This window comes from Crotalus tigris, unplaced genomic scaffold (genome assembly GCF_016545835.1).
Source record: "Crotalus tigris isolate CLP2741 ecotype Arizona unplaced genomic scaffold, ASM1654583v1 scf7180000017871.4482833, whole genome shotgun sequence".
Lineage (NCBI taxonomy): Eukaryota > Metazoa > Chordata > Lepidosauria > Squamata > Viperidae > Crotalus > Crotalus tigris.
In genome coordinates this window covers 4,308,467-4,322,152 of record NW_024096690.1, presented here as the reverse complement: position 1 = coordinate 4,322,152, position 13,686 = coordinate 4,308,467, and the positions used below count along the sequence as shown (strand labels likewise).

The following is a 13,686-nucleotide window of genomic DNA, read 5'->3' as shown; positions in this document are numbered from 1 at the left end:
CTAAACTGAGTACTTTAGAGGCTAATGACTGCTGTGAATTCATTATGAATTTCATACTACTCTAAACTGTCATCTGTTAAGGAGCCTAGAGTGTCACGTTCCGGTTATTTGTAAGACAAACTCTGTAGGGATTATTAAATTGACATGAGTCCCATAGTTCCCAATCTAATCTTTCCAAAACTGATGTACCATCCATTGTACCACTGACTTGAGATTGATCAGAATTGATTTCCAACACATCTGGGATCAGATTGGGAAGGCTGCTATAATGTGAAGAGTGGGTAATGGGATATTAAAAAAAACAGGAATGCAATCCTGATAGTTCTTCCCTGAGACACATAATAATAACATAATCATTTTATATTAAGCTCTGCTATATATCACAGTTCTCTTAAACTGATTATAGCAGCTACAGCTGTTCTCAAACATGTTAGCTAAGTATTTCTAAACCTCTTTTAATTGAAATAGCAAACTTAGAATATATGAACATCTTCATGCTATTCCTTAGCACATTTCTATGCCAAAAAAGACTAATTCTGCAATCTGTTTTGCAGATATTAAATTTGCTGTCATTAACAACATATCTTAGTTGTCTAGATTATTGGTAAGCTAGAATTGGATTCTGTTCAAACCCAAAAATATCATTTCAGAACAATGCCAAAAGAAAGGAAGTGTGGTTTATTTACAAAGCATGAAATAATTAGATTATGATATTATGAAACCAGATCTCTAATGCTGTCACATTCTTCCTGAAAATTTAACATCTGTATATATTTATACCAAGCAGAAATATAAAATTGCAATATCCTTGTAGTGTAGCAATGGAAAAAACAACTACTGTAGCATAAGTGCTATGTTTCTAAATCAAATGTGGCTATAAAAAAAATAGTTGTCAGCAATGGGATTATTTGACCTCTGACTATTCAGAATTTAAACTTTCATCATGGCATTTGGCCCTGCTGATTATGGATGATCAGAGTTATATTCTGATCTATCTGATGTCTTCTGCATTAAGTGAAGCTGGTCTATAATAGCCCCCAATATCCAAAAGATGCCAAGAGCCATTCTTAATGAACTTTCCTAAAACTCTATTTCTTGCAAAATCAGCAAAAAGGAATTAAAATGTGTGGATTGTCAGAACTCCATCTCTAGAATTCAAAACTTAACTTGCAGAAATAAAAAAAAATGGGGAAAGCTTTCCAGTGTCATGCAGAATAATATTTTGCTACTATTTTAAATCAGATCAGGGATTGGATACAATTCTGAATGATAGATAATCTTTATTGTCATTTTTTCCTGTGAGCACAACTGCACACATTAAAAATGAAATTTAATTACTTCCTCTCAAAGTGTATACATAACATTTTAAACAATAAGAAGTTAATAATACATAACAGAAAACCGGGCAGAATAGACACTTACATGTAGGTGGTTAAAAAATAAGCGAAAATTACCTAGCATCCAGAGAAAAAGTAAAGGAAAACAATTGCATCAATATACATAAGGCGAAATTGGATTGAAAATTCTGGTAGTTAGCACTAGGATTTTAATGGACTTCTTGTTTTAATTTAAAAGCAGTACTTCTAGACAAAAAAAGAAACAAAGGGCCCCTTTGATGTAAAAAAAAAAAAACTTCACAGAATAAGCAGAAATTAACAGAGAATTGATTGTCCAGAGGATAGATTAGTGGTAGCAGGATACTTAGGTAGTCTAGATACTTAGGACAGAATTAGAGGGTCAATTTAAATACTTCTGTTTAAAAATAACAGCCAGTCATTTTCAAGATCAGAACTTTCTTGGGAATGAAAATTACATAATGGATATTCACACCAAATAGTTGCCATACAAGTCTTGCATGTTCATAAAGTAGCTATGTGGCTACTTAAAACATATACATTTATTAGGTACTAAGCAATTAAAATGGATCCTTCTTGCCCCAATGACATATACACATAGATATGTAAGTACATATGTACGTATATATACATACATACATACTGACAAGGTAATGATTTAGAAGCTAACCAACTGGTGTAACATGTATGATGTAATGATGGGAATGACTCAGCAGGGTCTATATCCCTTTTAAGAGCTAGCTGGGTCTGTGTCTCTTTAAGAGCTTTGTATAAAAGGGAAGGTTCTGCAGATGTGTGCTCTCTCTTCAATTTCCTGCTATACCTGCTGTATGTGTTGGAACCTGCTGAATTAACAGATGTATGTATATTGTAGATAGTGTAAGATAAATCACCATTTAATATAGACCACTGCTTACTGTATTTACTTCTGGGTTATCTCAGTGCAATAAGACTGTGCATGCTCTGACATTCCTCCAATCTCAGTCTTTTACTACAGCTTTTTATTCTGGACTTTCTAGACATATACCTGAAACACAATATCAAGCTGAGAAGTCCTTGGTGCTGGATTCCTCAGTTCAACCTGGAGTTACAAATATTCTCCTTTATTAGTAGAAAATCAGGCTGTTTACAATCCCACCTCATGTCTGTTTAGCTAATCCTAAGGGTGGCATTTTATTTTATTTTTTCAGCATGTCAAATTGTTTTTTATTTTAAATAAAACTCTTTAAAAAATTAAGTGAGGTGGGCAGATGATCTTATGGATAACCAATACTTCAGAGTCTCCATGATACCCATTCTTACCTTGTCATCCATCCCAAAACATCTCTTGATTGTATGAAGTTTTCTCTAACTTTGTCATGTCTCTCCATGTTAGTGAAGAATATGAAATAAAACCAAAGAGGAGGCAGTATCATCTGTCAGTGATCATTTTGCAAATTGTAATAAATTAGGATGCAATAAACATAATGTATTAGGTTTGTCAAAGACATCAAGATAATTCAGTTTATGCAGCTCATGAAGATACTGTGTAACCCAAACAAACTACTTTTAGTTTGGTCCTGTGTGAGCCTCCTTCTCCATTTTTATTAATTTAGTTACTCCAAATTTCAAGTAACTCCCAGTGGGTTTACAGTATAATATCTAAAAATAAAGCATAAAAGAAGAAAAAAACCCAAACATACCCAACTTGGCATTATAAATAATGGCAATAGTTCTTACATAGTTCCAGCTTGACAATCTTTTTAAATACAAGGAGAGAGGGCACCATAGTTTTTGCTCAGGTAGAAAATTTGGTAATGATTGGCCTCAAGGAAGAAGAGGAAAATGACCTGATTGTGTGAATTGGAAAAAATATTCCCAGTTAATTTTTATTGCACTAGACTAATACTAAATTAAGTAATCTAGAAGATAAAAATTACTATAGTCTGGATGTGCAAAAGAAAAAGGTTGACTTCATTTTATTTCATCACAACCAATGACATACTTGGCCACCTCTTTCTGCTGACAAGAGGATTCTCCTTGATGATTAAATGTATTTAATATATTCTTTGAAGGAAGGAAAAATGGTGTTATGAATAGTGCCCTTTCATGAAAGAATTTAGCACTGCTAGTAGTTTTCTACCCATTTGGGAGGAAGAACAGACTGTAATTGAGACAGCATTCACTTTCAGAAAGAAGAGTATACTTTAGCTAATTTCTTCTATCTTTTTACCATTTTTACCCATTTCCATTCTGATTTAACCTCATAAACACTGAGAACAAGTTATGAATGTATAGCAGGAACATCTGCTATAAAGGCTACTGTTTAAAAATTGTTTTGGAGATTCTTTTTCTTCCCAGCTTGCATCATTATATTTACCTGTAATTTCTTAAAGTAAGTCATCGTATAATGGAACAGAACTACGTTTATGTTGAAAATGCAAGATACAAATAGATATAAACTTTACTGAGGAATTATCAATTGGTTAATTATACAAACCATCATCATCTTATGTAGAAATATTGAAGTAGATTAATGGGTTTGATACCAAAACTTTGTGTGTATACTTGTGTGTTTGTGAATTGGGGTAAGATTTGCTGTCTAGCCATTTGAACTCTTACATTTGTATTGATTTAGTAGTTGGTCAGTGTTCTTTTTATGTTGTGAAGATTATTTTTCCTTACCTTTTCAGCCAGAATATGCAAATATTTGCTTCTGGTATATTCCACCTAGCCTAAGAAAGATGGAGAAAGGACCAGAATTCTGGGAAAAGCTCAGTCATGTGAGTACTATACTATAAGAAATGTCTTTCAATAACCAGATTCCTGTTTTTTTTAACAGATACATAGCAAACAACATTTCCACCAATGTTTTGTATTAGTATACCAATACAACAGTGTCTGATGAATTTCTGCCTGGTAACCCCTTCTTTAAGACACAGAAGAGAAACTTGTTAGAGAAGATGTTGGAAACATGTGGATTGTTTTAGAGATTTATGTTCCTTTTATGGTTTATGATAAAATTAAGCTCTGGTTTTTTTTTTAAATATTCACAGAATTAAGACCATCTGGGTTTTAATTTGAACTATAGATAAAAATTTATAGAATTTTTAAAACTTTACTGTGATCACAGTTTAGGTAAGGCCAATTAACTTTCTTTCTTCATGTACTGGATGCAGACATTTTTTTTCACTTGCTATCAAAGCTTCTAACAGATGGCAGAGCCAAGGGAAGATGAACGACATTGTCTGCATCCATTGTCTAGACAGAGCATTCATTACCTGTTTTAGACATTTAACATTGTCCTGGGATTCATTTAGCATTATTAGTAGATATTATGCCCAGGAAAATGTTTAGGAATAATTTCTGATGTCAAACAACTTGCCTACAATATAGAGAATGAAAAGTAGTTCATGCCGCTCATGGAAATCTGTTAACTCTTCTCTTTTGTATAGATATTTAATATTTGAAATATTAGACAATCAAATTGGATTAACTTTAGGAACATCCCACAACCTAATCTTAAGCTTACAAAAAAATAAGCTAGGGATATGTAAATACATCCATTTTAGTTTCTCTCAATCTTTCATTTTTTACAAATATATTTTTTAAAAAGAAATATGAATATTTTGTTACACTTTTTTCTTAAAAGTGCTAAAATTTTTGTTAGCAAAATTTGCCTGTGTACAGGCAAAAGTACATGTAATGTTCTTTCATACAGTATATCTTTACATTGTTATCATAATGTATGTATTTTTATACAACTGCATTTCAGATGTACTATTTTATACTTGGCAAATGCCATACCAAAATACAGGGAACTGCAGATTTTGCATTATAATTGTTTGATTTACAAATAACAAAATGACAGAATTGGAAAGGACTTTGAAGATCTTCTAGTCCAACTCCCCTGCTCAAGTAAAAAACTCTATACCATTTCAAATGAATGGTTGTCCAATCTCTTCTTGAAAATCTCCACTATTGGAGAATCCACAACTTCTGGAGGCAAGTTGTTCCACTGATTAATTATTCTAACTATCAGGAAATACAATAATAAATTGGTCTGCGTTTAAATGTGAATTAAATAGGTGTCTGTTCCTGTAGCTTTTTCTCTTCTTTCCAACACAATAATCAAAAGTTGTGGTAAGTTTGTAATAGTAGGCTTGTGTGATACCATGTGGAAAGAAGCCTTGAAAATACCAATACAGCAATGTTGATTTGTACTGATATTTTCTTGCACAGTATATATGGCATTTTTGGAACGTGGAACAGAATCTGGTAGCTGAAATTTATGTACCCATACTGAATTTACTTGCTATCCTTTTCTTAAAAACTGGAATTATTCAAATAGAAATGTGTATCCAGGGGAGAATTACTGACATACCAAATTAAAATGGATTGTTGTGACTTCCGGTTTGTGTTGTGGTGAAAAAGATGCAGGAAGGCAGGACTCTGCCTTCTGTGTCCAATTTTGCCCTTCTGGGGGCGCTAAAAGGGCCTAAGGTTGCCCCAAAGAGGTGATGAAGAAGGAGGAGTGCCTCGTCAATCACAGAGACATGGCGGTCTTTCCATTCGATCTGAGGAAAGCCCTCCAAATCGGCAAAGGAAAGACTGGCTACATTCTTGTGGCCAGCCATCAGCCACTGACAACTGAAGAAGAAAAACACCAAATAGCAGATTGTAATCAGCATGTTTGAAACTGGATGAGAATATTGATCTTTTCTTTACTATTCTACAACTGAATTTCCTGGGAAAGGCTCTCAAGAAGCTAAAAACCTCTGAATGTGAGAAGGAAGGGGATTGTAACCCACCCTTCCAGAGGAACAGAAGCAGTATTTTAATTTATTTTATGGGGGACAGAAATATATAATATTGAAGTGGAAGTAACATAAAACTACAGTTTTGATAAATTTGAGAACTGAGATAACAAGATTTTCTCTTTGGAAAAAAAATATTGAGGTGAAATATGAAAAATCAACCCTTTGTCTTAAGAATGAAAAATGGATTTTGATTAACATCTAGTGGTGGATTCAAGTATAGCACCACAACTCGCTTCCTGGCTGCTTGATGACTCCTAGATTAATGGAGAATATCTGGCAATAAAAGAAAATATTTTGGCATACTTATTGTTGAGTCCGTGGTGGGAAAACAGACACGAGAAGCAGCTGGAGTTCTCAGTTTCTTTTATTCAGCATTCAGCTTACAGGAAGATGGCTTCAGCCTCGCCCAAACGCCTCGCAGCCTCTTATATAGGCAACTCCCGGGTAAATGGGTTACTTTTCCCGCGCCAGCACCCGCGCATGCGCACGGCGCTGGCGACAGCCTGTCTGGTCCCGGGCAGCTTTGCACCTGCCCGGGACTGCCTGCAAACGCCCGAGCCGTTTGCAAGGCTCGGGACATAACACCCCTTTCCCCCGGGCTAAAACTACTACCAACATACAACATTTATTTTATATGACATTTTGCTCCCCAGTGCTCCCACTGATTACTGGCTTTTGCCTTGCCAGCAATGTTATGTAATCTTCTAGATACTTAGGAGATTTCTTTGCTCTCTGTGACCTTCTTAGCTCTGGGTTACTGGCATAAGTCCCCTGACTGGAGGGAGGCGTGAGCCTGTTCTCTCTATTGTGCCCTGGTGTCTTCCAAGGACTGTGCCCCGATGCCTGGCCTGCTTGCTTGCCCACCGGGCTCGTCAGGCCAGGGCTTCTGTTGCTTTGTGACCTGGTTGTCCTACCTAGCTGTAGACCCTCAGGCCCCTTGAAGTGATAGCCACTGCTGGGCGTCTCTGTAGAACCTCCTAGGTCAGTCCAAGACCCGTCAGGAGGCTGTCCATTCCCTGAACCCCATTCTGTGCTCGGGCTCGTGTGGGTTTCTGTACTTTCCCAAAACTCAGGTGTTCCCTGATTTGTGCTAGGGGTGTTGTAGTCGGGACTTGGTTCCTCGACTAGCTCCGTGTATGTTTGACCCCCTGTAGGATTTGGGGTAAGGTCAGGCCAACCTTGGGAATTGTGTGCCAGCTCTCTTGCGGGGAATGATTTGTTGGGATGCCCCCGGGTATCCTCCATTGCTGGAGTGCTGTGTGATGTGTGTGGAAAGTGAGTATGCCCCCGGGGTGACTCCCTGGCTGGAGTAGGCGTGAGTGCCTGTTGTGTGGGTAAGCTCCATGACTTTCTTTTCGGAGCAATTGCAGAACCTTGGGACGGGCCGTTTGTGGCTCCCTCAGTGGAGATGGGCAGTAGCTCTTGCCCTTCCCTTTGCTCCAAAGGGTCCCCCTCCCCCCCTGGAAAAGACCCAGGAGTCTCAGCAGAAAAGTCTCGCCTAGAGCGAAGTTGGTCGATGTGCTGCCGCAGGACACGACCGTTGTCCAGGGCAACCTCGTAGGAGAGAGGACCTGTGATCCTGGACACAGAAGCGGGGACCCATGTATGACCAGGCCCGTAATTGCGAGCCCAAACCGGGGCACCCACAAGTAGTTGTCTAGGTGCCCTAGGATGTGAGGTAGATGAAGGCAGTCTGTCCGGATGCAACCGGTCAAGTCTAGTAGTAAGTTGGCGCCCCCAACGAAGTTCAGCTGGACTTCTCCCTGTAGAAGTGGACGGTGTGGTGCGATAAGAAAGGAGAAAGTCAGCCAACCTGTGATGCCAGTCCCCGTAGGTGAGTCTCTTCAAGGCGTCCTTTGCGATGCGCACCATGCGTTCAGCCATACCGTTGGTGGACGGGTGAAAAGGCGCAGACGTGGCATGACGAATCAGGTTTGCCTGTAAGAAAGCTTGGAATTCGGAGGAGGTGAATTGAGGGCCGTTGTCGGACACAATGACATCTGGCAGCCCGTGTGCAGCAAAAATCCCCCTCAGTACCTGAATAGTCTTTGCAGTGGTGGTGGATGAGACAGGCACAACCTCAAGCCATTTTGAATGGCTGTCAACAAGGACCAAGAAGAACTGGCCCTGAAAGGGCCCAGCGTAGTCAATGTGCACCCTAGACCATGGGGACTGTGTTTCCTCCCATCTATGCACAGGAGCTTGGGGCATCTCTGGGCGAGATCGTTGGCACAGGTGGCATGCGTGTACCTTAGCCTCAATATCTTTATCTAAAGCAGGCCACCACAAGTGGCTGCGTGCAAGAGCCTTCATACGAACAATGCCAGGATGACCCTCGTGGAGGGATTCTAAGACCCTAGTCCTCATTGAGGTGGGAATGACAACTCTGTTTCCCCAAAGCAGACAACCCTGAGAAAGGGACAGTTCGTCGTTCCTTTTGGACCAGAAACTCTGAAACTCAGGACTAGGGCAGTGCTCAGGCCACCCGGACAGGACCCAGGAGCGGACACGTGAAAGTGTGTGATCTGTACCTGTTTCAGCGGTAACATCCCTGGCACTAAGAGGGAGCTCGGGCAAGGCTTGGATTGATAGAATGTTGACAGCTGGCGCGGGGTCAGCTTCTACTACTGGCAGAGGCAACCTACTGAGGCCATCAGCATGGCCCATTTCTTTCCCAGGCTTGTGGAGTAATGAAAAATCATATGCAGACAAAAAAATAGACCACCTAAGCATTCTAGGGGAAATGATGTGGGGAGTCTGCTTACGTGTGGTAAACAGTCCCAGCAGAGGCTTATGGTCAGTGAAGACCGTGAAATGCCTGCCATATAGAAAATCGTGGAATTTTTTAATTCCAGCAACAACAGCCAGAGCCTCCCTGTCTATCTGAGCGTAGTTGCGCTCGGCAGAAGACAGTGTTCTGGAGTAGTATGCAATAGGAACCTGAGTTCCATCAGACCTGAGGTGACTCAGGACAGCTCCAACCCCGTAGGGGGACGCATCACAAGCGATGCACACAGGAAGAGACTCGTTGAAATGTGCAAGAACACTGTTAGAAGTGAGCAAGGCCTTGACTTCTTTAAAGCAAGCCTCATGTGCTTGTGACCACAGCCACACAGCATGTTTGTCTAGTAGCCTGTGAAGAGGCTCAGCTACACTAGCTTATGTGGAAGAAAAGAATTGTAGAAATTCAGGAGGCCTAAGAAGGCCTGAAGTTCGGCCTTGGACTTTGGCCTGGGTGCTTCTAAAATAGCAGTTAGTTTGGATTCAGCAGGATGAATCCCAGCAGCATCAATTTTGAATCCCAAAAATTCAGTAGAAGGCACCCCAATCTTGCATTTGTCTTTTCTGAGCTTGAGGCCTGATTTCCTGAATCTTAACAGGACAGCCCTAAGCCTTTCAGCTAGAATGTGTGTGGAGTCTCCTGCAATCAAGACATCGTCAAAGTAGGGGCAGACCCCTGGTATACCTCGTAGTGTGTTTTCCATTACGCTTTGGAAAATCCCAGGAGCGACATTCACTCCAAACTGTAGCCTTTTTACCTTAAAGGCTCCCCTGTGGGTCACAATGGTCTGAGCTATGGCAGCATCATCATCAACAGGCAGCTGTTGATATGCTTGAGCTAGGTCAAGCTTTGCAAAAACACGCCCCCCCTTGAGAGAGGCCAGGATGTGACTGACCACAGGAACAGGATAGGCATGTTGCTGCAATGCCTTATTGAGTGTGCATTTGTAATCAGCACAAATGCGAATGTCCCCATTTGCCTTTAGAGGCGTGACAATGGGGGTCTCCCACGGGCTGGAATCAACAGGTTCTAGGATTCCCTGTTGGATTAGTTTGTCTAATTCAGTATCAATCTTACTTTTTAAAGCAAAAGGGACCCTTCTTGCTTTAATCCTAATGGGAGTGACAGTGGGGTCTAGCTTTAAGGACACAGGTGGTCCTTTGAATGTGCCCAGCTGGGGGCTGAAAACATCTGCAAATTCTTTGCAGACTTCCTGTAGGTCGAGTGTTTGTAAGCTGTTGAGTCCTGAGACGTGTATCCCCAGGGCCTCAAACCAATTGAGTCCTATGAGACTCGTCCGTTCACCCCCTACTACTAATAAGTCTAGTGGACCTTCAAAATTCTTGTATTGCACGTTAAGGGTGGCCTCCCCCTTAACACACACTCTTGAGTTCTGAAAATCTGTTAATACAATATCAGAAGGCCTTAACTTGGCCTTAGTCCCACTACTGGAACAAATCTTCCTAAATGTATACAATGAAATAATGGAAAGGGCAGACCCTGTGTCTAGTTCCATAGATAATGGAACCCCTTGTAGCTTCACGTTGAGTGACAGCTTTTTCTTCATGGGCTTGTGTGTGCCTGTTCTACAGATGCTTCTTCGCGAAGCGCAAAAACCTACCCTATTCTGGCTGGGGAATCTGGTACCCTTCAGGCGTTCTTCTTGGGGTTGTGCCTTTCGTCGGCCCAGACACACAGCTGCAATGTGCCCTTGTTTGCCGCATGCCCGGCAGGTAGCGGAGCGGAACTTGCAGTCGGTTCTCCTGTGGCGACCTCCACAGCCGATGCACTTGAGCGGAGCCGAAGAGCTTCCCTTCTGGTTCTCTTCCTTCGCGGGGTGTAGACGGTCGACTTCTTCGTCCGGATCCTCCTCGGAGTTTCGTCGGACGTCTTCCTGGTGCACGGACGCACCCTCTGCACTGCTTCTGATTGGCCGCATGTTCTTGACGGCGCCGCCTGCTGCTTCTTCTGCGGTGACTTCCCTTAAGGTGTCTTGGAAGGATAATTCTTCCTTAGCGAAAAGTCTCTGTTGTAGCTCTCGATGCCTTAACCCGCACACGAATCGGTCCCTCAGTCGTTCCTCGAGGTCCTTGAACTCGCAGGGCTTGGCGGCCTTCCGTAACGCGGCGATGTATTCCTTGGCTGACTCACCGGACCGTTGATCCCTCTGTTCGAAGGTGTGGCGCCATGAGATAACGGACACCTTGGGGTGGAAGTGCTCCTTCAGCAGCTTCTTCAGGTCTGCGTAGCTTACAGACTCTACTGGGACAGGTGCTGCAAGGTTTTCTGCGATTTCGAAGGCGTCTTGGCCGCAAACGCAAAGCAGGGTGGCAGCCTTCAAGCTATCTTCCGTCACTTGGTTTGCCTTGAAGTAGTTCTCCATTCTGGATACGTAGGACTCCCACCGCTCTGGATGTGAGACGTCGAATTCTGAAAGCCTTCCGATTTTCGCCATCTTCGGATCTTCAGGAGACGGGTCTATCAGCCAGCCTACCCCCGAATGCGCACCGGAATGGCGGGCAGCTGCCGAGTCGACGCCGTTCCTCTTCCGCCGCTCAGGACTCCTTGGGTAAGCTTACACTTCTTCCTTTCCAGGTAGTGCAAGGCATCCCACCTTCGTCGCCAGTGTTGCGTCCTTGGCGGGAAACAGACACGAGAAGCAGCTGGAGTTCTCAGTTTCTTTTATTCAGCGTTCAGCTTACAGGAAGATGGCTTCAGCCTCGCCCAAACGCCTCGCAGCCTCTTATATAGGCAACTCCCGGGTAAATGGGTTACTTTTCCCGCGCCAGCACCCGCGCATGCGCACGGCGCTGGCGACAGCCTGTCTGGTCCCGGGCAGCTTTGCACCTGCCCGGGACTGCCTGGAAACACCCGAGCCGTTTGCAAAGGCTCGGGACATAACACTTATCACCCTGGCCTTCTTGGACTTTAAACATCTACTGAGCTTGGACTTTTAATTTCAAGAACTATTAAGAGAGAAAGAAAAAATTTGACCTTTGACTATGTCTGACTGGGAGAGATTTTTGAACTGTTTTCAGATGGTTGAACATTTTGAACACTTTGAACATTGTGGATTACAACCTTGCCTGACCGACAATTCTTGGACACCTGAAACAAAGGATCACTACAAAATATTGCTTTTAGGACTGGACCCATATTCTGGAACCTATTGGATTTCAAAGGCTACACATAAAGATCAGAAAACTAGATGAAACTTTACTCTTATTAAGATTGGTGATACAAGACAAGACTTGTATTTGGAGAACATAAACATTTTGACAGATTATCTGGAGGGGGGAAACAAAATGGATGTTTTACACCCAGCTTAAAGTGGTAAGAAAATTTACCTTGCACTCCATTTGAAGCTCCCACCCAGACTAATCAAGGATCTCCAGGAATGATGCCTCAAGAAAAAATAAACACCTTTCAGAAGGAAATATACTCTATGTTACAACTAATTCACCAAACAATTGTCGCACTCAAAGAGGACACAAAATGAAGCCATAATGGCACTAAAAACAATTTAGCTAAAATAAATGAAGAAATCTTCAAATTAAATGTACAATTAGAAAATTCCCAGACGACTACAAAGTACGAACAAATAAACCAGAAATCAGAAGATGAAGCAGAGGAAATTGACCCAGAACAGAAGAGATAAAAGAAGGGAAATATAAATTACCACATACATTGCAAGACTTAGCTATAACAATGAAAATGGAATAGATGCTTTACTCCTTAGGTCTGCAAAATATACGTGATGATAAGGAAGAAGATTTTTAAAAATGGAATATAGAGCTGTCGGGAAATGTCAGAACTTGGGAGACAAAAAAATGGAAAGAGAAATTGAGGGAGAAAAAAAGTGAGAGTTGCTTAAGGAATATAAATGGGTGAATTCCCCCCCCCCCAAAATATCCTACCTAAATTGTCTTCATCATTCCAAGCAACTTTTACAAAAATAGAAAGAAAATTCCTGGGCGATTTAATTATCTTGGCCTGGAAAGTTATTTGGCAAGGAAAGCAAGCAAGAGTTAGACTTAAAAAACAGAAGATTTAACCTATTAAAGGGGGCATTATATGATTAAATATCTATTTGAATAAGATTAAAAGAATGGATGACTCTTAGATATAATTAGACTTTTATAATGACAGATATGATTTAAAATTAAAATAGCATTTTTTTTCTTTTTTTGATATGGGAAATATGAAATAAGATGATAGCTGGTATGAATAAAATTCTTAGCTATATAAATGTAAATAATATTGAGAAAATCATAACTGACAAAGATATTTCAAATATTGATGGGAAATCAAACTTTAACGAGCATGAAAACAGGATATTGATTTATGAATTGATATTATTGTTATTTGTATAACATTAGTAAAATATAATGAGGATGTTTATATTTAACTTTGTATGCATCAACAGTAGCAAAAATTGTAATTGTGTAATGAGGGCAAAATGGAAAAAAAAAAGAAGGGAGGATCAGGGGAAAAATACTGAATTGTGCAGTACTGAACAGATTTATATTGAAGACGTTAATGTTAAATATGGGAACCCAGACAACACATTGTTTACTAACCACTAAAGATTGTAATTGTTAAAAATCAATAAAACGTTTTTTTAAAAATTAAAAAAAACAGGGATTGTTGCTTTGCTGTAGTTGTTGCTGTGATATGTTTATGGTATTGTACATTACTGATGTACATGTACAGTGCATAATTTTTAAGGCATGCACTAATGACTAGAATA

The 13,686-nt window shown here is 40.7% G+C and overlaps 1 protein-coding gene across 6 annotated transcripts in view; it reads left to right on the top strand.

Annotated features, from left to right (window-relative positions):
- Nucleotides 1-13,686, top strand: part of GADL1 (glutamate decarboxylase like 1) — a 197,225-nt gene that overhangs the window by 159,802 nt on the left and 23,737 nt on the right. For all 6 annotated transcript variants that reach the window (XM_039343759.1, XM_039343760.1, XM_039343761.1 and 3 more), the window contains one exon: nt 4,028-4,117. In XM_039343759.1, the coding sequence (XP_039199693.1) occupies nt 4,028-4,117 (90 nt within the window). The remainder of the gene's footprint in view (nt 1-4,027; nt 4,118-13,686) is intronic.